Source organism: Rhinopithecus roxellana, chromosome 4 (genome assembly GCF_007565055.1).
Source record: "Rhinopithecus roxellana isolate Shanxi Qingling chromosome 4, ASM756505v1, whole genome shotgun sequence".
Taxonomy (NCBI): Eukaryota; Metazoa; Chordata; class Mammalia; order Primates; family Cercopithecidae; genus Rhinopithecus; species Rhinopithecus roxellana.
In genome coordinates this window covers 113,151,054-113,177,004 of record NC_044552.1, presented here as the reverse complement: position 1 = coordinate 113,177,004, position 25,951 = coordinate 113,151,054, and the positions used below count along the sequence as shown (strand labels likewise).

General features: G+C 40.6%; 1 protein-coding gene across 1 annotated transcript in view; it reads right to left on the bottom strand.

Annotated features, from left to right (window-relative positions):
- SIM1 (SIM bHLH transcription factor 1) overlaps positions 1-25,951 on the bottom strand; it is an 82,050-nt gene that overhangs the window by 42,582 nt on the left and 13,517 nt on the right. Inside the window, exons 4-9 of the mRNA XM_010389423.2 lie at positions 24,741-24,830; positions 24,088-24,196; positions 23,860-23,945; positions 22,976-23,175; positions 22,642-22,748; positions 21,781-21,928 (exon numbers count right to left, since the gene is read on the bottom strand). Of these exons, the coding sequence (XP_010387725.1) occupies positions 21,781-21,928; positions 22,642-22,748; positions 22,976-23,175; positions 23,860-23,945; positions 24,088-24,196; positions 24,741-24,830 (740 nt within the window). The remainder of the gene's footprint in view (positions 1-21,780; positions 21,929-22,641; positions 22,749-22,975; positions 23,176-23,859; positions 23,946-24,087; positions 24,197-24,740; positions 24,831-25,951) is intronic.

Sequence of the window (25,951 nt, the reverse complement as noted above, 5' to 3'; positions counted from 1 at the left end):
TAAAAGAGGTTGCCAGATTTCCCGATTGAGCTTTTTTTAAACAGCTGAAGGTGATCAAATTACCAAGGAAAACGTGGAAACAAAGACATACAATTGATTTGGCTCCAAAGGCGCTGATTGAAATAAGCAGAGGATTGCATTAAACCGTGATCGGATTAGGTGGGAATGACTGTGCCTTACACTAAACTTTTTAATTGGATTCTAGAGTCACTGTTACACGAAGTGCGTGACCTTCTTTATATTCTGGCAGAGTTACCGCCTGGCCACTGGGTAAACCTTTGCAGCAGAGAGACCTACTTTATGTTTCATTTTCAAGCTCCCATGGAGCCCAGCAGAGAGAGCTGACAAGAAGGAATACTGCGAGGAGCTCACAGACTAAGACAATCTGCTGGGAAATTAGGCTAAGGCACCCTTGGAAATTGTAATAGTCTCATACTAATAAGTGAATTTATGTTTGCTCCTTGTAGTTTTCTCCATTTGATCTGGTGATTTTAATAGTTTTCCCAAAGTCTTTGGTTTTACATAAACATACATTGCCTCTGCCTAGAAACCATCTTTCTTCTCCACTTTGAAGGTTTCATCCAACATGCGATGGAGTGGATGGCATCATAAGGGTAAGGAATGGTTCAGACACAAAGTTTGCTATCACATTGTAATCTCAAGACGGAAAGACATGAGTGTAATCAACAGGCAAACAATAACAACCAAAAAGTAAGGCAAAAAAAATTGTGAAATGTTGATAAGATGTGGCAAAGTCAACCAGCCTCATAACAGAGATTGTTTAATACCTTCATACCAACCCATGGAACAAGTGGAAATATAGCTAAATCCAGACCTGCCATCACACTACATCTAAATTTGTTCCCTCACCCCTCCAGACCACGGCGATTTCTCCCAGCTCCTTCCTCTGAGTTCCTACACCATTCACTGCCTCAACCACTCATCTGGCATTTCTAATGTTCTGTCTTACAGTGTGGTGGCTTCATATCTTGATAACCTCCTTCTAAATTCCTTCTTTTTTTTTTTTTTTTTTTTTTTTTTTTTTTTTTTTTTTTTGGAGACGGAGTCTCGCTCTGTCGCCCGGGCTGGAGTGCAGTGGCCGGATCTCAGCTCACTGCAAGCTCCGCCTCCCGGGTTTACGCCATTCTCCCGCCTCAGCCTCCCGAGTAGCTGGGACTACAGGCGTCTGCCACCTCGCCCGGCTAGTTTTTTGTATTTTTTAGTAGAGACGGGGTTTCACCGTGTTAGCCAGGATGGTCTTGATCTCCTGACCTCGTGATCCGCCCGTCTCGGCCTCCCAAAGTGCTGGGATTACAGGCTTGAGCCACCGCGCCCGGCCTAAATTCCTTCTTAAAACAGCCTTTATTTACTGTCTAGACAGTATCTTACATAGAACAGATGCTCACTTGCAAGTGATTAACAAAATAATTATCTTTTAATAAACTTTTGCTCATCTCAAATCCAAATGAACAAAAATTCAAATACTGGTAAATATTTTTACATAAATGAGAAAGAGATATCTACTAAGTAAGTGAGTTTATGTGAGAGATTCTTAAATTCTCAGATTATAATTAATAATGACCATTCTGAAGTTCTGTAAGGTCTTAAATTTTAAAAAAACAAATCATGTTTTACTGTTACGCACATTAATAAAATGTACTTATTTTATGAAATTATAATTCAGGCTCAGCCTATGTGATACTTAGCCAAATTGGAATTTTAAATTAATTTCATCCTCAGGCATTTATTTGGACTATTACAATTGTATTGAAGGAGTTAGAAAGATAGTGTTTTAGACGCCCAGAGAAATAACTTCTGCAAATCAACAATAAATACAATATATCTGCAGTAGAAAAATAAGAAAAAATATATGAACAATGCACAAATTGCTGAGAAACATTTTGCAAAGGTTTAACCTCACGAGTAAAATGAATGAAAGCAGCTATATGAATTAAAGCAGCTAATGGGTGCCATTTTTGCTTTCAAATTAGCAAAAAATTTTAAATGACAATAAATCCAAATGAAGATAAGGTGGCCGGGCGCGGTGGCTCAAGCCTGTAATCCCAGCACTTTGGGAGGCCGAGACGGGCGGATCATGAGGTCAGGAGATCGAGACCATCCTGGCTAATACGATGAAACCCCGTCTCTACTAAAAAATACAAAAAACTAGCCGGGCGACGAGGCGGGCGCCTGTAGTCCCAGCTACTCGGGAGGCTGAGACAGGAGAATGGCGTGAACCCGGGAGGCGGAGCTTGCAGTGAGCTGAGAGCCGGCCACTGCACTCCAGCCTGGGTGGCAGAGCAAGACTCCGTCTCAAAAAAAAAAAAAAAGAAGATAAGGTGAAATAAATGGACACTCTTATATACTACTAGTAAGAGAGTAAACTGGTAGTGTTTATCAAGAGTTTTAAGAATGTTCATACCTTAAATTCAGCACACTAGTGCCCCCTCATCCAAGGGAGTGCATTCTAAGACCCCTAGAGGGTGCCTGAAATCATGGATAGTGCCAAACCCTATACATACATTATAGGAAATGTATGTATAGGAAAACACACACACTTTGTTATATACCTATAATAAAGTTTAATTTTAAAATAGGGTATAATAAGAGATTAACAATAATAATTGGTAATAAAATAGAACAATTATAACTACATGCTGTAATTGGATATGAACATGCTCTTTTTCCCTCTCTCTTAAAATATCTGATTGTATTGCACTCACTTATGTTTGGACTATAGTTGACCTCATATTACTGAAACCACAGAAAGCAAAACTGTGGATAAGGGGAGACTATGGTAATTCCACCTCTGGGAATATATCTTGTAAAAATAATTAGAGATAAGTATCAAGAATCTGTATACAGGGCGGGGCACGGTAGCTCATGCCTGTAATCCCAGCACTTTGGGAGGCCAAGGCGGGTGGATCATTTGAGGTCAGGAGTTTGAGAACAACTTGGTCAACATGGTGAAACCCCATCTCTACTAAAAATACGAAAAATTAGCCTGGCATGGTGGTACATGCCTGTAGTCCCGGCTACTCGAGAGGCTGAGGCAGGAGAATCGGTTGAACCCAGAGGCAGAGATTGCGGTGAGCCGAGTGCACCACTGCACTGCAGTGAGCAGAGTGCACCACTGCACTCCAACCTGAGGGACAGAGTGAGACTCCGTCTCAAAAAAAAAAAAAAAAAAAAACTATATACAAGTGTGTTTATCACAGCATAATCTCTTAATTATAAATAATCAAATAAGAAGAACCAACAATAATAGAATTACTAAATTATGATATATCCTTGTGATAAAATATTATGCAATTATTAAATATTTTTACTCTAATGGCATAAAATATACATAATAAAGTAAAAAATTGTCTCTCTTTGACATGTACTCTATATGCATATTGAGAGACAATAAACTAAAATATTTAGTTGATATTTGAAAATGGATTAAAGATGTCTTTCATCTTCTCTTTAAACATCTCTGCATTACCCTAATTTTTTCTCTTGTATGTATGACTTTTACAATCAGAAAAATATTTCTTTTAAAAAAATACTAATTGAGGCAAATTTCAGGTGCTTTCATTTCATATTAAAACTTTCCTTACATTTCCAGAATTTCTTCTTTGTGTATATTAAATTACAAAAGAGAAAGCATTAGTAAATTCCTTTTCCTCAAGGTTCAGCTCCTCAGGTATGCCATCTGTAATTTTAAAATATCCACATGCTGTCTCAGTGCCTGCATGTTTCACTCACTTTCTGATCTATTTTCCACCCTTCCTACCTTATAGAATTATCTGTCTCTGAAGGCTTTCATGTGAGCTATATGACTTTCTGTTTCCTTCTTAGGATAATATAATCCAAATTATTACCACAATTAAAAAAAAAGTATTGTCATGTACTTTCTTAAAACAATTTAGTTTCATGTGGCTTATAAATGGTACATTTGTCATTGTTCAAATGAAGTAAACCCTAATGTGGGGACCACATTTTTTGTTCTAAGGAACTTTATTCTGTTCAGAAATTCATTCCATATTTAGCTACTAAAGTTTAAATATATTTGTGAATCCTTCAGGTTGAAGTTCTACATTCTATTGACCTTATATTTTTTCTGTTTCTTATTTTCTTGGAGGCTGGAAGAGGGTGTTGGTCTTTAAAAGTTAGATCTGAATAAACACAAAATATGCTGCCTCTTTCAAATGAGGCATATATTTAAAATTGTCAGTCTCTTCTTCCACAATCTAAACCCCTAATTGTAGCCCACTTCTAGAAAAGAATCAAATATATATAAAGAAAAAGTAATATTAATATCAATCACATTTGTATTACTTCTTTTATTTTCAAAAACTAGGAAATAAAATACACATATGTTATTCTGGCCCCCTCTTTTCCATTATTTCCCACCTCCTCACCCTCTGTGTCCATCCCCGTCACCAGATCCTTCACTGTCATTTATTAAGCTAATGTCTTTCAAGTGTACCTTCCCTTTAGAAGTCTTCCAATACCTAAAAATGATAAGTAATGGAAGATCCCATTACTGAACATCTTACATTTGGTTGAGGTTCTATTATCACAGAAACAGCTTTCCTACCTAGTTCTTAGCAAAACTGATTCCTAAACCCTAAAAGTATCCTCTGGTGGGGGGGTGAAAAGAGCATACCTCCTGTTTTCAGCTCCACACAAACTCTAGGAACAAAAAAAGTTACCTGTAATCATAAAATAATTTTCCACAACACTGGGAAATTTAGACCCCATACCCAAGGCCACAGAGTCTCCAAATTCCCCACAGGATCTCACGTGGGGAGACCCCATAAGGCCAAACCTCACAGCAGGTTGGAAGCTCTGCCCTTTTCTGTACAACACAAAGACACTGGCATTTCTGTAGATTATAAAAAAGTAGAGCCTCAGTTTCTGAACTCCCCAGAAAATGACACCGCAAAAAATGATGGCATGATGTAATGTTTTCAAATGCACAAATCTTCATTTGTTTAACTTAAATATTTTAAAATATGTCCTATAACATTTATTCTTGATTAAACCTCTTCTAGATAGTTAATCATTAATGGTTTCTTTACAGTTGCTGTGCAAACAGTTCATTCATACCTATGACATATCAAATCTCATAGACATGTTCTTTAATTGGATTCATTTATTTCTAATCTCCTTAAAGCCCTTACTACTGTAATGCTTGGCTAAATATACATTAAACTCTATTATTTAAATGACTAAAATAAATTTGAGATTTATTTTACGAATAAAAATCCACAATTCAACAAATGTCCTACCATTATTAGTAGTATTATTCTGTGCTTCAGTATTCAGACATTATTTTAAATTGCCTGGTAGATAAGTTGCGTTTAAACAAAATAAGTTCTGAGTAGTTGCTAGGGATTTCAGATTGCCCACTAAAATGCCAAAATTTTCATTGTCTCTATACCTGAAGTCAGAGAACTTGCATACTACTATACAGAATACATAGTTATCAACAGAGCCCATTATCAAAGACAGAATAGGCAGCAGCAGCCAGTTTTTATGATTTATAGGGCTTGAGAAAGTTCCCTGGCCATGATGAAGATGTCTCAATAGTGGTCTAATAGCTGATGCTTAAAATTCATTTATTCATATTTTAATCTATTTACCTTAAGCCGATGGCCCAGAAAGAGATAGCAGTAGGGCTGAATGAGTGATGACTCATTCATTGGCCAAAGTGGGAGGACTGCTTGAGGCCGGGAGTTCAAGAACAGCCTGGACAACATAGCAAGACCCCATCTCTACAAAAGATAAAAAATAATTAGCCAGGCATAGTGGTGCACATCTGTAATCCTAGCTACATGAGAGGTTGAGGCAGGAGGATTGCTTGAGCCCAGCATTTTGAGGCTGCAGTGAGCTATGATCATGCCACTGCACTCCAGCCTGGGTGACAGAGTAACACCCTATCTCTAAAAAAGAGAGAGAGATAATAGTGTATGCCTCATTTGTTATCATTTATTATTTAGTTTATCAGCTACTTTCCTGGAAGCAGTAGTTCTAAAATTTCAGCACACCTCAGAAGTACCTGAAGAGTGTGTTAACACGCCTCAGAAACAGCTTGCTGGGCTGTTTCCCTTAGAGTTTCTCATTTGTAGGTCTGCGGTTGAGCCCAGTGATCTGCATTTTTAACAAGCTACTGGATGGTACTGATGCTGCAATCAAGGGCCATACTTTGAGAACTAAAGCAGTTGTTATCTGAGTTGTTGTTGTTTTAAATGAAAGGAATCAGATGAAAGGAGACCACAGAGAAGATAAGAAACCACTGAAAAGGGAGGGTTCCAAGGAAAAAATTCAAGCTTCACACTTTCCCCAAGGCATACCTTACTGGATATCTTTCAGTGAAGTACTCTCACCCCTACTCCCAACTGCCTGTTTCTTCTTAACCTCCTTTTGAGTGCCTCTTATTTCTTCAGACCCCAAAACATTTCAGAGCCGCAGGGTTTAGTCTTCAGGATGCTTCTCTTCTCTATTAACACATACTCTCTGGGTATCTCATCTACTCTGCTGACTTTAAATTCCATACACTGTTTACCCCCAATATCTAGCCCAGACTTCCCAACTCCACAGACCCCCAGGTTCAACCGCTTATGTGACATTTCCACTCTGATGAATGATGGGCATCTCAAAGCTGAACATGTTGTCCACACACAACCCTGGTTGCCACCTCTGCCTGCTAAACTGTTCCTTCCCACCATTTACCCAAGTTGCTGAGGCTAAAAATCTAGGTGTTGTTCTTGACCCCTTTCATCTTCTCACATCCCATATCCAATCTATCTGCAAATCCCATTGGGCCTACCTTCAAAACGTATGCCAAATCTGACCCCTCACCACTACCCCATGTTTCAAGCCATCGTCTTCCCTCACCATGGCAATTACAATCATTTCTCAATGGTATTCTCTGTCTCCACCACCCATACTCCCAAAAGCCTATTCTCCAAACTAGTCAGAATGATCTTTTCACGTACAATCAGATCATGTCACGCCCATGTGCAGAATTCTCCAACAGCTTCCCAAAACCTTCAAGATCCAACACGATCTGGCCCTGCCTATTTTTCTAGCATCACTTCCTTCCATTCTTCCCCCTCTTTTACTTGGTGGCCACCACAGTGACCTTCTCTGTTCCTCAACATGCCAAGCAGGTTTCCACCTCAGGGACTTTGCATTCACTTCCTTCTGTTGGGAATACTCTCCCTGTAAGACTCCACATCGCTGGCCGCCTTCCTTCATTTATGAGTCTTTAGAGAAGCCTTTCTGACCATTCCCACCTCTTTGTCCTGCTTAATTTTTCTCCTATCACTTTCTGATATTATATGACATTTTTTATTCCTTTATAAATATTTTATAAACATATTAAAATTTATGATCAAATTAGCCAGGTGTGGTAGCACATGCATGCCATCCCAGCTACTCCAGAGGCTGAGGCCATGGGAGGATCGTTTGAGCCTGGGAGGTCAAGGTGCAGTGAACCATGATCTTGCCACTGCACTGCAGCCTGACCAACAGATCAAGACTCTCTCTCTCTCTCTCTCTCTCTCTCTCTCTCCCTCTCTCTCTCTCTCTCTCTCCCTCTCTCTCTCTCTCTCACACACACACATACACACACAAAAACACACATTTATTTTATATATATAATGTATATTATATATACATATATTTAAAAACTTACATTCCATGAGGGTAGGGACTTTGTCTCTTTCAGCTACACTGTAGCCCTACCAGGGCCTGGCACACAGTAGGCACTGGGGAAATATTTGCTGATTGAATGCATGAACAATCCCCAGCTTGTCATAGAGAGGACTACACTCTAAAACATTTCTTACCATTATCTTAATTATAGCAACAGAGATTAAGCTGATTCTAATGATAGCAATTTGTTTATAATGAAGGTCCTATTGAGTCAACCAAGAAGAGACACAAATAGAAAAGAGATTAGACTGTAAAGTGCCATGTAACGTCTCTAAATATTTTCTTCCTGGTTTTCAATTAGCCTTCACAATAAAATGCTATCCTGCACATTGCTATTTCTTTAACTGCTCTAATTGGAGGAATGAAATTGACACTCACTCTGCCCTCCCCTTTGTGGGCTTCATTCTTCTAGCATTACTGAGCTGTAACCCTGCAAGGGTCCGTTATCCAAATCCAACACAACAGATACTTCACTCTGCCAGGACTGTGGTAAGATTTCAACAGTGAATATAAATGCTGTGCCTTCCAATACTATTAGTCTCTTAATGGCTTATCAAAATTAAAATGAAAAACTCTGTGATGCGTTTGGTTTGATCTGATAACAAGCAGCTCTTTGACTGTCACTTGTTTGGACACCAATATCAATTAGTGGGAGGTATTGAAACAAGTGAAGCTCCTGGTTCAGTCACAAGAACACATTATATATAGTCATTACAAGCAAGAGAGTAAAAAGAATGACTGAAGAGCAGCTGCAAACCCGTAAGAATGCTCAGAACCAAGGATTCTACTTTTGTTAATGGTTTTCAGTAGGAAGAGGTGAGAGACAGCACATTCTAAGATTGCATTTTACCAGAGAATGTTGCTATTCTTGGAGAGATGTAAAAAGTGGCAAGGGACTTGGGTTTAAAAGCACAAACACAGAAAGAATCCCACCTTAATGGGTACCATTATGATATCCAGTTCAATATAATGAGGCTATTTCTACAATCTGGCCGGCAGCCCATATTAGCACGGCTTTACTGATGTGGATACAACAAATTCTGTTTGAACAAGAAATCCCTGGGGTGGAGGGAAAAAAGGATCCATTCACAGGCCCTATCCATTTAGCAATCAAAGAAAAAATATTCTTCTAGTAAAGACAGCAGCTCCCATTTGAATCCTGGTAAAATATTAAATGTTCTAAATAAAATAATGTTCTGTGGGTGATATGTCAATTGTTGTTTTGTGAAAACATCATGACTGTTGATGCTAACATTAGTGAAGAAGAGATGGACTCAGGATATTGACTGGCAATTGAGTAGGTTCCAAATATACCCAAACTCTGAAGAAACCAAGTCACCTTGTGGAGACCCCATATTAAAAAAGGGGGGTAAACTGTTCATAGACCATGCAAGATATTGGCAAAATGTCATAAATGGCTATGTAAGTATTAGATGGAATCATATAAAATTGCCAATATTGAACTGTTTTAATGTATAGAAGTGACAATTTCATATGGTTCACCCTAAAACAGCATTATCCACTTAAAGAAAACATGCCAAAGAGGAAATCAGGTGGATGCTGGAGTCCAGGCCCTGGGTTGGTATGCTCGCTGGACCACTCACTAGCTATATTGTATTGGCTGAGTCACTTTACCTCTCTGACCTCTCACACAAAGCAGCCACCCTTCAAATGTGAGTCTGTCTTACTCCTCAGCCTTCCTAAGCATGTAATGAACAAAACAACGTGCCACCCCTCTTTCAGCTTAGCGCTAACAACCACCTCCCAGTCTCTCCCAGACAGAGCAGCAATGCCTGAGAATTACCTCTTATAAAAGAAAAAAGAAGCAAAAAAATTACAAACATCTAAAATAATTGACAATGTATTTCAAATGTAATAAATCTGCAAAGACTATTTTGAATCTAGAATAATTCGTTAATTGAAAAACTCACTGAGATTCATAATCCTATCAGAACTCAACCCCCACAATTTTGAAAAATCCCATTTAGAGCAGGACAAAATATCATTCCAACAGGACAAAAATCAACACAACTGCTCCCTCTCCCTGAGGCAATGAGATACACAGGGCCCACCCTGGGCAACGTCCTTGAGAGAGTAAAAGTTGAATTCCTTAATCTGTAGCCAGTTACTTTGCTGCCAGTCATGAACTCCCTTACCATACACATCACACACACACACACACACACACACACACACCCCTTCCAAGGTGTCCAGCTCTTCCCATTGTCTCTCCTCCCTTCCTACTATCTAGCCAGAAAGCAGTCTGACTACACCTGTGAGCTCTTTCCTCAGGAGTGACCCAAACAGTGCCAAGATGCTTTGGGCTGTCTTCCTTCTAATTGTGGATGGACACACTTTCCTCCATAAAGGCATCTTAGTTACCAGCAAGCCCACAGGGAAATCAGGCTAGGATACAGCTTGGACATATGCTTATCTCTTTTTCCTGCAGACACTGCCTTACTCATTTTGATGTCCTCTGAACTGTACACAGTGCTTGATACATAATAGGTGTTCAATAAGCCTTTTATGAATGCTTAAAGGCCACTAGTCCTAACCAGTTGAAGGAGGATCTTTCCAGATGCATCAACATAATTACTGATTTCTTGTTCTTGGGCCACTCTCTGCCTTCCTAAGACTCATGCTTTCCCTCCTTCAGTTCAAAGACTCACACACATTTATTTTGTGTTCATTGGCAGGACAAAAATTATTTTATTCAGTTTCACTAAAATAACCACTGTAATAATTCACATGTACTCAGTGTTACTGTGCCAGGCACAGAGCCACCAACCTTACACATGATCTCATTAAATGTTCCAATTGACTCTATGAGGTAGAACCTATTATTACCTGCATCTTACAGGTTTTTGTTGTTGTCGTTGTTTGTTTTTTGTTTTTTTGCGACAGCGTCTTGCTCTGTCACCAGGCTGGAGTGCAGTGGTGCAATCTTGGCTCACTGCAAACTCTGCCTCCCAGGTTCAAGCTATTCCCCTCCTCAGTCTCCCGAGTAGCTGGGACTACGGGCCCTCACCACCATGCCTGGTTAATTTTTTGTGTTTTTGTAGAGATGGGGTTTCACCATGTTGGCCAGGATGGTCTCGATCTCCTGACTTCGTGATCCACCCACCTCAGCCTCCCAAAGTGCTGGGATTACAGGTATGAGCCACTACACCTGGCCCATTTTGCAGATTTTTAAAAAATAGAGAGATAGTGTAGTTAAGCAATTTGTCCATAGTCATTGGGCTAATGAATGGCAGTGCTAGGGAACAGACAATAGACCCTAGATTCTAGAGCCCAACCTCTTAACTAATATGCCATGTCATAGGATAAAATATTATGATACCTCATTTGATAACATATTTTTCAAATAACTTGTAATGCATTGCTATGTTTTTCAGAGCCTGAAACATCCAACTAAGAAGCCTAAGGTTTAGACTGCATCATATTCTAATAACAACAGGATTATAATATCAAATGACCTGTAATCCCAGCACTTTGGGAGGCCGAGACGGGCGGATCACGAGGTCAGGAGATCGAGACCATCCTGGCTAACACGGTGAAACCCCGTCTCTACTAAAAATACAAAAAAATAGCCGGGCGAGGTGGCGGGCGCCTGTAGTCCCAGCTACTCCGGAGGCTGAGGCAGGAGAATGGCGTGAACCCGGGAGGCGGAGCTTGCAGTGAGCTGAGATCCCGCCACTGCACTCCAGCCTGGGCGGCAGAGCGAGACTCCGTCTCAACAACAACAACAACAACAACAACAACAACAACAACAACAAAAATATCAAATGAGACCCTCTGACCCTGCAAATCTGGAACAAGCTGTATAAGGACTTTGAACCTCCCTTTTCTCCAATCTTCTGGTGTTTGTCATCCTAATATATACCTCATATTTTCTTTCTGAAAATAATTTTTGAAATATACCCATCATATACTTGGTAGCACACTGTATTCATTTCAATAAGATTTACATTCAGAATATTGATATCCCTAAATTTTTTTTTTTTTTTTTTTTTTTTTTTTTTGAGTCAGAGTCTCACTCTGTCACCCAGGCTGGAGTGCAGTGGCCGGATCTCAGCTCACTGCAAGCTCCGCCTCCCGGGTTCAGGCCATTCTCCTGCCTCAGCCTCCCAAGTAGCTGGGACTACAGGCGCCCGCCACCTCGCCTGGCTAGTTTTTTTGTATTTTTTAGTAGAGACGGGGTTTCACCGTGTTAGCCAGGATGGTCTCGATCTCCCGACCTTGTGATCCTCCCGTCTCGGCCTCCCAAAGTGCTGGGATTACAGGCTTCAGCCACCGCGCCTGGCCAAAAAATTTTTAAATGGTTTTGTAGTCTAGATGCTAAAAAAAAAAAAAAAAAAAAAAAAAAAAAAAAAAAACAAACGTATTTATTACTAAAGCTGAGTGAACATTTTAATCATATATCAGTACCAATTTGGGAAAGGCAAGAGACTGTGCCTCCCTGGCACAAAGAAAGTGCTCCATAAATGCTGACGTTTCTCCCTCTGCATGGAAATCTCTGCTCCCTTTAGCCTATCAATGACAACAGTGAAAAACAGAGTGAGCCTGACGAAACTGCAGAAATCACCACATACAAAGAGCACAAAGCTTGGAGGTTTGTGTGTTGTGGGACTGGGGAAGGGACAGAAAATAAACACCTAAATTTGTGGGTTTGAGGATATAGAAAAAATAGTTTCCAGTCCTAATGAAACGCTCAATTCTGGAACCCTGTCTCTCACCTTGTACAAAATTCAACTCAAGACAGATCAAATACTTAAATCTAAGACATGAAATCATAAATTCTAGAAGATAACTTTGGAAAAACTCTTCTGAACGTGGATTTAGGCAAATAATTCATGGCTATGACCCCAAAAGCAAACGAAACAAAAATGAAAATAAATGGGACCTGATTAAACTAAAAAGCTTCTGCACTGCAAAAGAAACAATCAGCAGAATAAACAGACAACCCACAGACTGGAAGAAAATATTTGCAAACTATGCATATGACAAAGAACAAGTATTCAAAATCTACAAGGATCATCAACAAATCAACAAGGAAAAACAAATAATACCATCAAAAAGTAGACAAAGGATATAAATAGACATTTCGCAAAAGAAGATATACAAACAGCCAACAAACATATGAAGAAATGCTCGACATTACTGATCATCAGGGAAATACAAACTAAAACCCCAGTGAGATACCACCTTACACCTGCAAGAATGGCCATAATTTAAAACTTAAAAAGCAATAGATATTGGTATAAATGTGGTAAAAAGGGAACACTTTCACACTACTGGTAGAAGTGTAAATTAATATAACCACTATAGAAAACAGTATGGGAATTCTTTAAGGAACTAACAGTAGAACTACCATTTGATCCAGCAATCCCACTACTGGGTATCTACCCAAAGGAAAAGAAGGCATTTTATGAAAAACAAACATGCACATGCACATTTATAGCAGCCCAATTTGCAATTGCAAAGGTATGGGACTAATCTAAGTGCCCATCAACCAATAAGTGGATAAAGAAAATGTGGTATATATACACCATGGAATACCACTTAGTCATAAAGAGGAACGAAATAATGTCTCTTGCAGCAACTTGGTTGGAGCTGGAGGCCACTGTTCCAAGTGAAGTAACTCAGAAATGGAAAACCAAAGGTCATATGTTCTCACTTACAGGTAGGAGCTAAGCTATGAAGATGCAAAGGCATAAGAATGGTATAATGGACTTTGGGGCTTCCAGAGGAAAGGTTGTGTGGGGTAAGGAATAAAAGACTACATACATATTGGCTACAGTATACCCTGCTTTGGTGACAGATGCACTAAAATTTCATAAATCACCACTAAGGAATTTATCCATGTAACCAAAAACCACCTGTACCCCAAAAGCTATTGAAATTTTAAAAAAGAAACATGCTCAGTTTCAGCAATGAAGTTCAAGGTGAAGAATGTAAAGAAAGAGAGAAAACCCAGCTTAGACAAGAGCACTGAGACCGTCACCGTTTGAATCTAATTTGAAGAGTGATACTAACGATATTACAAGGAGTACTTACTGGAAAAGAACAACATGACAAATATATATAGGTCACTGACCCATCTCAAAACACCCTACTTCTGCTTCCAACCCTTAACATTCCATCCTTTCCCTGATAGCTCCACTGTCACTTTGAGCTCCTTTGTATTCTGTGTCCTTAGCAAATGGTACAAGTATACTATAACATTGCAAACTGGGCTAATCTGACTTCTCAAAGATTTCAATGAAACCCTTCTATTTCACCAACTAAATTGTCAACTGCTTGAGAAATGCTAAGATTCCTACTTCATGTAATCATGCAACTAATCATTGCAATCTGCTATACTCCATGAAACACTGGTATACAGCCACGCTCAGTCCATGCAGAACAATGAGGAATATACAAAAGGCTCCACTGAACACCATCAGAAATGTCAGTGTTTGGTGTTTTATGCACATTAAATTATAACTACTAGCATTGGTAAAGTTGACAAAACACTGATTCCAACTAAATTACCCTAGATATTTGATTAGTTTCTTATGATCTCTTTTTCCGTAAGAAACTAACCTATGTAAACACCTTCCACCCCCTCTAGCACAAAGAAGGTGCTCAGTAAATGCTGTGTTTTCTCCCTCCACATAGAAATCTCTACTCCCCTTAGAGTATCAAGACTACAGTGAAAAACAGGGTGAGCCTAACCGAACTGCAGAAATCACCACACACAAACAGCACAAAACTTGGAGGTTTGTGTGTTGAGGGACTGGGGAGGGAAGAGAAAATAAACACCTAAATTTTTGGATTTGAGGATATAGAAAGCCAAGTTAAGGAGAAAGCTAGTAATTCTCTTTCAAAGTATTTTAGTTGACGTTACATAATTGGCAAGAGCTAATAAAAACAGCTAAGAAATTCTGAGCACCTGCTTTCTGTCAGATACTGTGCTATATTCTCTCTCTATATTATCTCATTTAATCCTCCACAAATTCCCAAAAGGTGGGTACAAATGTCCCCATTTCACATATGGGGCAACAGAGGGTCAAAGGGGTAGAGTGATATGCTCAAGGCCTCACAGCTACTACGTAGCCGAGTCTTCATTCTAACCCAGGCCCATCTGGCACTAAAGCCCATGCCTTTGTTTCACAGATTGCTTGGAAAATGATACTGTGGGTCTTTGTAAAAACAAAATCACAATCCTACTGCAATACCACTTTCTGGAGATGGCCCAGGCTCAGCCAGACCCCAGAACATTGTCAATGCCCTGCAAAGTAACTTCTTCTTTCAGTTCCATGATCACCAAGGAGGAGCCCTCTTCCCCGCCAGCTCCCTGTCCTTGGAATGCCAGAGGCAGGGGAAAGGGAGATGGAGTCGGACAGTTTACTCCCTCAGGCAAGCCAGAATGTTAAATTCCTCTATTGACAGGCACTCAGGAATTCCAAGTTTCATCTAAACTCCAACCAATCCTTTTTTTGCATGAAGGTTTAATTATAGACACTAGCATTTCAACTCCAGTGAATTTTCTATGATTACCTGCTCATCTAGAAAGACATCATAGGCCAAGAACCGAGAAGGAAGTATTGGTTAAGGTGAAAGCAGTGGCAGCCTTTTACTAAATTATGAAGATATGTATAATCCACCCCACCCCCCACCACACACACATCTTGTATCAAACATAACAGTGTTTCCCATGTGAGTAGACTAAGTCAGGAAACAAAAACATGTTTTTCTGGAGTTCAAGTAAAGCCTCCCTTGAATTTCTCCATCCATTCACAATCACATGTATGGGTCCCTGCCTTCAAATAAGGCAGTGATCCATGTTTTTCTACAATGTGAGTCAAAGATCAAAACCCTTTTTTCCCAACAGCCAGACTAAGAGAAAGCCAGAGGAAAGTAGACAGGCTGGTCATTTAGTACACACCCAGTGGCCTTGACCCGGGAACTAAAGTGAAACTCCTGTGAATCAGTGCCCTTCAGGTCAGGGCAACAACAGAGGAAGGACTGGAGGCCAGAGAGGCCTGGGGAGGGAGAAGTAGTTGGGTAGTGGCAGTGCAAAGGGGCCAGAGGATGGCACAGCAGCCCGAAGAATACTGGGAAGTTCTTTATCCCAGGCCTCTGAATAGAACCCCCAGGGGGCATCCCCTGCTGCCATATATCCCCTCCATTCTCTCTCAAAGGCAGAAAAGGGCCAATTCCTTCCTCCCATCCCATCCCCATGGGGATGTACACACACCATGTAAGAAATACACCCCTGCCACAGCAGGCAATTTGCATCACATATGACTTGGTTTGCAAATCTACTGACATTTGGGTTAACTCTTTTGTTTAGCAAAAACATAAAATGTTAAATCTGGTTGCAGAAATAGAATAATTAGTAATAGCAATAATGTACTTGTGTAATCTAGAACCAAGCAATTCAGTAAAACACTAAAATGTTTGCAGGTTACATTTTCTTCTTACAAAATGAAAATGCCCTTAGTGAAACTTATGGGGGAAAAATGAGACATTCTTAATTGAATGTCATTGAGAAGACAGAACAGCTAAATTTTAGCTAGGAAAATGTCAATATCTGCACACACTTGTGAAGCAACCACAAAGAGGCAGTTTCTTAATCTTCCATCGTGAATTCAGATCAAAGCCTATCTTGAAGTTTTGTGGGCTGAACACTACAGGTCTCATTCATTCAAATCCATCCCTGTCTCTCAGACATCTTTTCTACAACCACCTTCCACTTCCACCCCTATACACAGAGAACAGCAGGATGCAGTAGGAGTGACACACCAGCTTTTAATTCTGGCTTCACTACTTACTCAGCATAACTGAGCCTCAGTTTCCACACCTAAAAATACGAAAAGCAATCTCTGACCCAACCACTGTGCAGAGCCATCAAAGAAGCAAGTCAGGTAACCAATGTGACAGCACGTTGAAACAGATATGCATTCAGTATTTGTTTAAAAAAATACAAAGTCTCTAAGTTCATAAAAGATGAATTCAAAACCAAATACAGATCCTTTTGATAAAATACTATAATAAGGAAACAGTGTATGAAGGATAAGATTATTTAAGTGAATATTTAACTGGTATTATGTATTTCAAAAGACACTAAATCTCCCGGCTCTTCCTTTTAACTAAGTGTTTTGGTAGTTATAAAATTAATATTAATACAAATATGTCTTCAATTTGTTTTTATAATCATTAAGTTACATAAAAGATCATCTGAAAAGAAAATTGTAACTCTGATGTTCAATATTATCTTAGTAAAGATTAAACACAATTAAGGATCAAATCTAATTTATGGGTATATGTTAGTGCATGATTATTATTTTTGAAGATCAAAAGATTAAGTCTATACAAATGCTCCAGAGAGTAAATTATTTTATATTTTCTGTAGCTTGCTAAGTGAAAAGGAAATTTCATATTGTTTGTATTTATATTATTTGTAATATAAAAATGATTTTGCTAACCAGGAAAATAAATAACTATATATGTTAACTATATATGTTATTGGTCAAGTTGTTTTAAAGCATTCTCTAAAAACTCCTATAATAATAATAATGCATCACTGGTCTTTAAATAAGTAATTTTTTAAAATTTGAAAACCCAAATTAACTCAGCACCAATAATGTACTTAAAAGAGGAAAGCAATATGAACATATTTTAATGTTTGCTACTTTATGACAAGGATATGTCAGGTTTTATACTTACAGAATATGTTAACATTTAAAATTCTTTTTAATTCTAAGAACTACAGTGGTTCTCATAATGGTAAATTGTTGTGGTTAACATACCATGGTATGCAAACAACAACAAAAAGTATGGGATCTGCAGTAATTATAATATAGAGACCCTTTTTATTTTCATTGACATGAAGGAAGTACTGTACCTCACCTTTGGTATTTGGCCTAACTTTTCTATGAATTCAAAAGGGGTATTTAGTAGACAGCAAATGTTACATACACTACTAATATAAATTGTCTCTATTTGTTTTGCTTTTAGTAACACAGAAATAGAAATTTTCACACAGAAGACTACTTCCTCATATATGTTCAGTGAATCACTCTAAAACACCACGTGAGATTTTCTAGGAAAGCAATGTTCCATCCTAAATGTAGAAAATAAATAAGCAGAGAAGCTGTCTTTGCTAAGAAAAAGAAGTTGAGATGTTAAATCTGTCTGATTCCAAAATTTCCAGATTACTCACTAAATCTATTCTCTCTTTTACTTTCCAGACATAATATCAGAATTGTATTAGCTTGCAAGTCTTATTAGAAAGCTAATTTAAAATACAGTATCATTTAGAACCTTCTATCCTACGAAAGTCTCCTCACAAAATATTACCTATCAATCAGCCTAATTGAGATCATACACCAATGAGTACTTGATGAACATTAGTGGCAGATTGTTTTTAATGGCACCAGTAAACTAGCTCTCAACTATATTTTTGCAAGCTCTACACACAATAATTTTTAACACTTTAAATGTGTCATCATAAATGGTACAGTGGCTATGTTGGAAAATGCTATTCAAGGATGAAGCACCATGATATCTGTAGCTTACTTTGAAGTGATTTAGCAGGAAAAAAAATACACATTAAAAATAAGCACACATATAGCTAGAGAGAGATGTAAAGCAAATATAGGAAAATAACAGTTGTTGGATGTAGATGAGGTGAATATGGATATTCATTTACTTCTCTTTCAACTTTTATATTTGCAAAGTTTATGTTTTAAAATATTTTTAAATAGGAATTTTATACTCTACTGGGTTATCTTTAAAAGTGGCAGAGTATTTCTTATTTTAAAAATGTATGTAGTCTAAAAACATAAATAGAACCAAGACTGTTAATTTTCTTAGAAATTGTTTTTCATAGTTTATTAAGTGTTCTATATTTTCAATTTTCTTTACATTAAAAACTAAAGCTTTCCATCTGAGCTGGCGATGAATAATTAATAATAGTAATTAAACTCAAGAAAACATGAATTCAAGAAAACTCACGTAGGTCTTTACACAGTATACTCCATATATTCTGGACTTTGCCCGACATCCTTGTTACTAGACACTAATTCCATTCACCTACCCTCTTGAAAATAACCAGAGAGTAAGGCTTGTCATACTTAACACTTATTTCAAAGCCTGAGGATACTCATAACTTATAAGAAAAATCTTTTTTAAACGTGTAAAGTAAAGCTAACAGGGTATGTGTGTCTTACAGAAAATCATGAACTGATTTGTTTTGTTTTGTTTTGTTTTGTTTTGGAGCGAGGGTTTAATGAAGAGCTATAGAAGCTTCACTGAACCTCGGAGACCCAGAAAAACTAAGGGAATTTTCAGAATTTAATCACAGTATCTTCTCACTCACCTCTCCGGATTTTCAGAACATATAGTGGGCATACAAAAGTCAGTAAAAAGCACCAAGGCATGTACCACCTGTCTCTAAAATCATCCAGTTTTCCTATATGCCCTGTTGTAACCACTTATTAAAACAAGGTTGCTAAATAAGTCTAATCATTGTCGCTTTTGTTAGATAATAACTTTTTTTCTAGGCATATTTTAACTTCAGCAATAAATCAGGAAATTAGAAAATCAATGAGCTTATGAATGTTGCCTCCACCAAAACATCACAACCTCATTTGACCAAGGCTTATTTAAAATCTCTACTTTCATGACATGAAAATCCCTTTAAAATATATGCTATTAAAGCATTTAAATTTGGAAAACATCTGGCATGTCAAACTATTTGGGAGCTTGTGGTTTTAAGTACTTTGTTCGAGGTGGTGTATTTAGAAAGAATTCACTTGTCATTCTCAGGCTTCATAGGGAAGTAGCCCTAAAAAACAAATGTATGTGGTAGTTCACTACAACCATGGAGAATCAATAGCCGTCTATTTAATTTGCTAAGACAATGTAAATTAGTAACTTCCAGCCAGATATGTGATATGCACATCAAACAAACTGCAACCTGTTCATTATGAAAATCCTGTCAACATACACAGAGCCACTTGATGGCATTTCATCTAAAACAATTTCCACATTTGCAGCCATAAAAATTATCCTAAGAATTTTTATACAAGAAACTGAAGCTGAGACTCATAAAAGGGTAATCAATTTCAGCTTTTCATCTTGTGTGCTGTGTATATATGCTTCTGTGTGTTTATTTCCATTTTCATTCAGAGGTATAAAATGTTTTAACAATGTGCACCATGTTCTTTTTCCTTCTATTAATCATTTGTTTATCCTCATTACATCTTTTTAAATTTGATGTAAAGTTGATCATCTAATTCTACAGTTCGGAAGGAGTATGTAAAGTCAGGAATGACAGAATCAACAGAAGAAAAAATGTACACTTATCTACTGGAAAACAAAACAGAATATTTCAAAATGACTCCAAACATAAATTAAGTTTACCCATTGGGAGGTCTAACTTGCATTTGGATCATTTATATGGGTCTGTGTGACTATATATCCTGCTGTTTGATAAAAAATGATTACTAACCACAGGCACCCACCAGAGAACAGAGTGTATGTGTAATGCTTGTGATGTCTCAGACATACAAAGTACCTTCTTAAAGAATGTCCGTTTCCTTTCCATGGTAAGCAGACGTAATTTTTCACCCTTTAATACTGCTGCTTCACAGAGTGTCCTATTTTATGAATTATGCTGTGCCATTCTCTCTTGCATTTATTTTAATAATATGAACAACTGTATTCATAAAATTGATGGTTTTGTTTCATGAAACCCAAAATATTGGTAAATTTTCTGTTTTGTATTAAAATACACAGCCTTCTTGATATTACAAGAATTGTATAATATTAACACTGTTTACTAAGATGAAAAAATTAAAAGATTATACTTAATTGTCAGCTACTATTCTTGAATGTTGAATCCTCATCTAAGCCAAATTCATTTTCTAAGTCTATTGAATTAAATTTTCTTATTAAACAAGACACAGAATAAATAGTCTTACTGCCAAGCATAATATTTCCAACTACTACATTTTTAATTCGGCAATTTAAAACAACCTGAAACGAATCTAGTCATCATCACCTATAGTATAGTCTGATTCCAAATAGCACCCCTTCACCAACTTCCTAATGTCTAAATAGCATTCTACTAAGTGTCTGGTGTGTCAACACTTCCAACTTCCAAAGTAAACAACCTATGAGATTCCCTAAAATCACAAGAATTTCAACTTCTACCAAAAAAAGGGTGGGGGGAGCGCAACTGCACACACAAAAGAGCTCTTCATAAAGGCTTCAACCCTAAGCAACTGGACTTTCACAAACATTATACAGAACATGCTTTCTTCACCAGCCACACACCAGGCCACGTGATCAACCTGCAGGGCCACAATGGCAACCAGAAACTATTATTGTTTCTAGAAAGAATAAGACTGAAATGCAGACCTCTGCAGCCTCCCTGTCAGTCGCGCCCGCAGGTGGCACCCAGAGCTCCGCTCCTCACTCAGTGAAGCAATTACACCCCGCTCGGGGCCTGGGCACCGGCCAAGACTTGCAGCGTTCGCTGGGGTCCCTTAGCTTTCTGCGAGTTAAAGTCAGATCCTCCTGGTCACTTAAGCCCCCTTTGTGGTTCAGGGGGAAAACCACTCTCTCAGAACTCTTAACTTTGATTGGAGACTCTGGTTAAAATTAAGAACTTCAAACCCCAGATTTGAAAAAATGAAACAGATGTCCTGTTTGTTAACGATAAATGCCTCCGTACGTCGGATCCTTTCCTCTCTCTCTCTTTTCCTTTCTGCCGCATTAAGTTTTATTTAATGCAGAGTTCGCTTAAAAGGTTAAGAGAGAAAAAGAATGAGAAGAAAGCAAATATGGACTGTGATGGAAAAACTCCTAAATCTTTCTCTAGAATATGACGAAGAAAGCCTCTTCAAAAAGCTGAAAGTGTTCGACCTGCCTCCTCTTGGCGCAGCCAGCACTCGAGGGTCAAAACGCCATTTCCAGTGGCCCGAGCCTAGTCTAACTCGGCTGTGCCGCCACCCGCACTCTCGCAGAGAGCAGGGTCGCCTGGAGTGGGTGAAGGGGTCTCAGTCTTGCACTCACGTGAGGACATAGTTGACGCTGACGATACAGTGTGGCCTGGAGGAGCGGCTGTTGTGCACGATGGTCGCGTAGCTCTGCACCCATACCCAGCCTCCGTGTTTCGCCAGGAACCTGTAGTACTTGGTGGTCACCTGTCCCTTCACCAGCACTGACGGAGAGACAGGAGGCAGATGGTGGTGAACCAGCCTGCTCGGGACTAGTCCCAAATGCAATCCCTGGTGGTGAGAATTGAGGGCCCGCTGTGGGACGTAATAACCGCACCAGGCAGGAAAGGGAGAGGACAGGCAAATTCCCAAATAATTGATTGTCCTGTTATATTGCATCGAGCCCTCCGGTCACCCTTATAGGGATGATACCGGGGTGACCAGATGTCTTCACCATTAGCACAGGGGGGAACACTTATGGTTAGGGGGTTTCCTACAGATTCGCTTTTCTAACTACGAAAGTAAAGCTCTGGGCAGCTGAACTCTGGAGCTCAGGTTCCCTGCCCGGGAGATTACGCACAAAGCAAAGCTGTATCAAAAGCCAGGCGAGTCAACGCAAGTGAGTTCCAGCCTTGGTTTTTGTTCATCTTTAGTGTGGTTCGCAGATGGGAAAAAAATACCAATAGGAGAATAATATACCTTCGCGTGGGGGGAGGGGGACAGATTTCTCCCAGAAATGCTTCTTCCGCCTGTATTAGCGGCCCGCGGATGTTAGAGAATTAGGTGGGCCCAGTGTCAGAGCAGCCCCTCAGGAGGCCTCACACACCACCACCAACCTCCCTGGGCTCCCATCTGTCCCCTTAAATCGTGGCTCCCCCACCCCCTAACCAGGGGAAGCGCCAAGTTTGCCTGGGTACGGGGCAGGGTGGCGCCTTACGCAAGTGGTGCGCGCAGCGCAGGTGGAAGGTGTCGCAGCCGTGCACATGGTGGTACAGGGTCTTCTCAATCAGGTCCTGAGGTTCGTACCCCGTCAGCTCCGCCACCCTGAGGAGAGCAATCCCTGCAGGATGAGTGCAGGTGGGGGTGCCGGGATACCCCTCAAAACACACCCTCGACAGCCCTCTGAGACCTAGCTGTCCGCCCTCACTTTCCAGGGACGGTTCAGTCGCCTCATCTGCAAAATGGGCTCATAGGATAAACGGAAAGCTCTCAGTCACTAAGCAGGGCCGCCCTCAGGCTAAGGGAAGCCCTTTCCGGCCCTGCCCACCCACCTGGAGTCCAGAAAGATGAGCTTCATGTCCAGGCTGGCGCGGAACATAAACATATTGCTGTGTAGCTTGATCTCCGTGACGGCGCTGGGAGGCAGCGAGTGGCCCACGGCCACCAGGCCCACGTTTTGGTAGCAGCCATCGAAGGGGGACATGTCCAGGCTGTACTGGCGGATCTTCAAGTAGCCGCTGCAGTGGATGACCTGAGGCAGAGGGAGAGGGAGGGAGACTCAGCCACAGTCAGGAAGAGCCCCCAAAAGGTGGAGAAGGGGTTGAAACATGTTGAAACTCGACTCAGCCACGAAAGCTGTGCTGACCACGCCCATGCACTAAGGAATCCAAAGTTATTGGTGCTCTAAGGTGTCTTAAGAAAGTGACTGCACAGCCACACTGAACTCACCTGGGAGCGCATAAAAAATGTAGAGGCTTGGCCCCACCAACCCTAACGCATCTGCATAGCGAAGTAGGGCCCTGAAACCTGCTAATGACGTTCAAGGACATTCAAAGTGAGACCCATATCTTCGAACTAAAGCTCTGGTTTCTAACCTTTTATGTAATGCTATGCATAAACTCTTAGGGATCCACCAAAGTTACCCGCCCCTTCAGAGGCGTTACGAACCCTTAAGGCCCATCTCTAAGGGTCACAAGTTCATAGCCACCAAGGCCATCCAGTATTGGCACCCAGTTAGACTTTGTCTTTAAGCATAGTCCCCAGGTGTTCACAAAGTTCCGCGGCCCTCGTGGAGAGTCCTGGCCTGCGGGTCCTCGACTCAAGCTGGGGGCGCCCTCGCGGGTAGTCCTATGGGTGGGGACATTCCTCCCACCCGCAAGCGCCTCGCTTCCTGCCCCCTCTGACTCCACCCGGAGCGGATCTTCCAGCTACGCACCTTGTAGCCGCCACAGGTGAGGCCGGCGTTACGCTTGGCCAAGACGCACTTCATCCTCAGGAAGAAGGAGCGCTCGATCTCATACTCTGGGAGAGAGGAACGGAGGGAAGCTCAGGACGTGTGATACCGGCGGCGTGGGACGGCAAGCGTCTCTGCCACGACTAATTGGGGGAAAATCACAAACGGACTGCGATGGGCCTGAGCATCGCAGGCACGTGTCTACCTTACCCTGCACGAAGTGAGAGTGGTAGGGCTGATGGGCGGTGAGCACCGCTGTCATCTCGTCGTGGTCTGCCGGGTGAATGTATTCATAAATGCTGTTTCCGGTCAGCTCTACCTGTAAAGAGGAGGATGTCGCCGCCCCGGTGGCGGTGGAATGCCTGGTGAAGGGACTGAAAGATTAGGCCACCGGAGCTGCAGGACCATGAGGACAGCAGCCAGAATTCTGGATTCGGCCCTGAGTTCTAATGCCAGCTCTTCTTCTTGCTACCTATTGCAGCCTATCTAAGATTCCACTTCCTTGTCTATATAATAATAAAAATAGCAGTAATAATGATAATAATAATAGCAGTAATAGTAGTAGTAGCAACAGCAGCAGCAGCTCCCTGGCAAAGTTCTGATAAAGATATCATGAAATAAGTATGTAACCTCCTCTCATGTTTTCTGGCTTACCACAGGGACTCAAAAAAGTAGCCATTGTTTGGGCCTGGGGTGGAAGGTAAAGGAGAAGGGAAGTGGAGAAATGGAGAGACTCAGACCCATTTAAGAGTCTTCCTGCCAGCTGTGAGATGTCCAGCTCCAGGTTTAGAGAAGTACACCCAACCCCCAACCCAGCCCTGGCTGTAAACACTGCAGGTGGAACACGTGAACCACTCACCTACCTGAGAAAGACCCAAGTGGACTGAGGCTGTCTCTGAGATGTACATGATCTTCCCATCTGGGGCTACCACGAAGATGAAGCCATCCAGAGTCTGGGGAGGCAGAAACAGAGAGAATAGAGAGCCCTCTGGGCCATCTGGAGAAATGGGAGCAGGAGGACAGAAGTTAGTGACTTTCAGCCAAAAGTGTAGAGAGATGGAGTGGAGCAGGTCTGGCAGGAAACAGGGCATAGAAAACTAGCCACATGAGCCCCTTTTGTTCATTCTAAATTTGTAAACATCTGGGGCATGCAGCCCAATGGGAAAGATCCAGAGTAATTGGTGGACAAGGCTAATGCCCTGTAAGACTCAGGATCCACTGAAATGAACAAAGAAAATACATCCATAAAACACACACACACACACTCTCTCTCTCTCTCTCTCTCTCTCTCACACACACACACACACACACACACACACACACACACACACAGTTCTAGGGGGGGAAATCACAGCCTACGTGTTCTATAATGGAAAGAGTAATAGCAGGGTTTGGGAATAGTCATGTAGTAGGCATTGGTTGGTCAATATGGAAGGGCTGGCAGTCTAAAGTTTGTAGGCAGAAGAAAGCTGGCCAGTGACTCTGGAAAGAGTCCAGGAGAGGTGGCGTTTAGGAGATGAGAGGTTTAACAAGGAGCAAGTCCATAGAGTAATGCCATAGGGTGTATGTGTGTGTAAGTTTACACTGATACATCAAACTGACAGGCTCTCCATGAAGGAAAATCTTAAGATTTTCACAGTCTCTATCTCTGTGAATAAGGCCTTAGTCCAGGCAGAGACAAGATGAGTCAGACCCTGCTCTCAAGGAGCAGGAAGTCCAGCAGGGGCAACTGGCCTGAAGACAGATATAATGATGACACAGCTGAACAGACAGTGCTGAATAGGCAAGCGGCCCAGAGCCTGAGTGACCAGAGGCCTGGGGGACAATCAGGCCTTAGAGGAGCTGATGTTTGAGCAGAACCTTGAGCAGAAGCTTGGACTGGAGAAGAGAGAAAGAACATTCTAGGCAGAAGGAATGAAGTGACAAAGTCTGCTGAGTCTGGGGATAGGACCAACCTAGTGTATTCTGAGGTGATGAATTTGGTGAACCAGAGACGGCAAAGGAGCTACACCTGCAATAGATTTTGGAGCTTGAAATGTCAACTTGAGAAACCCGGAGTTGCTCTGTAAGCACT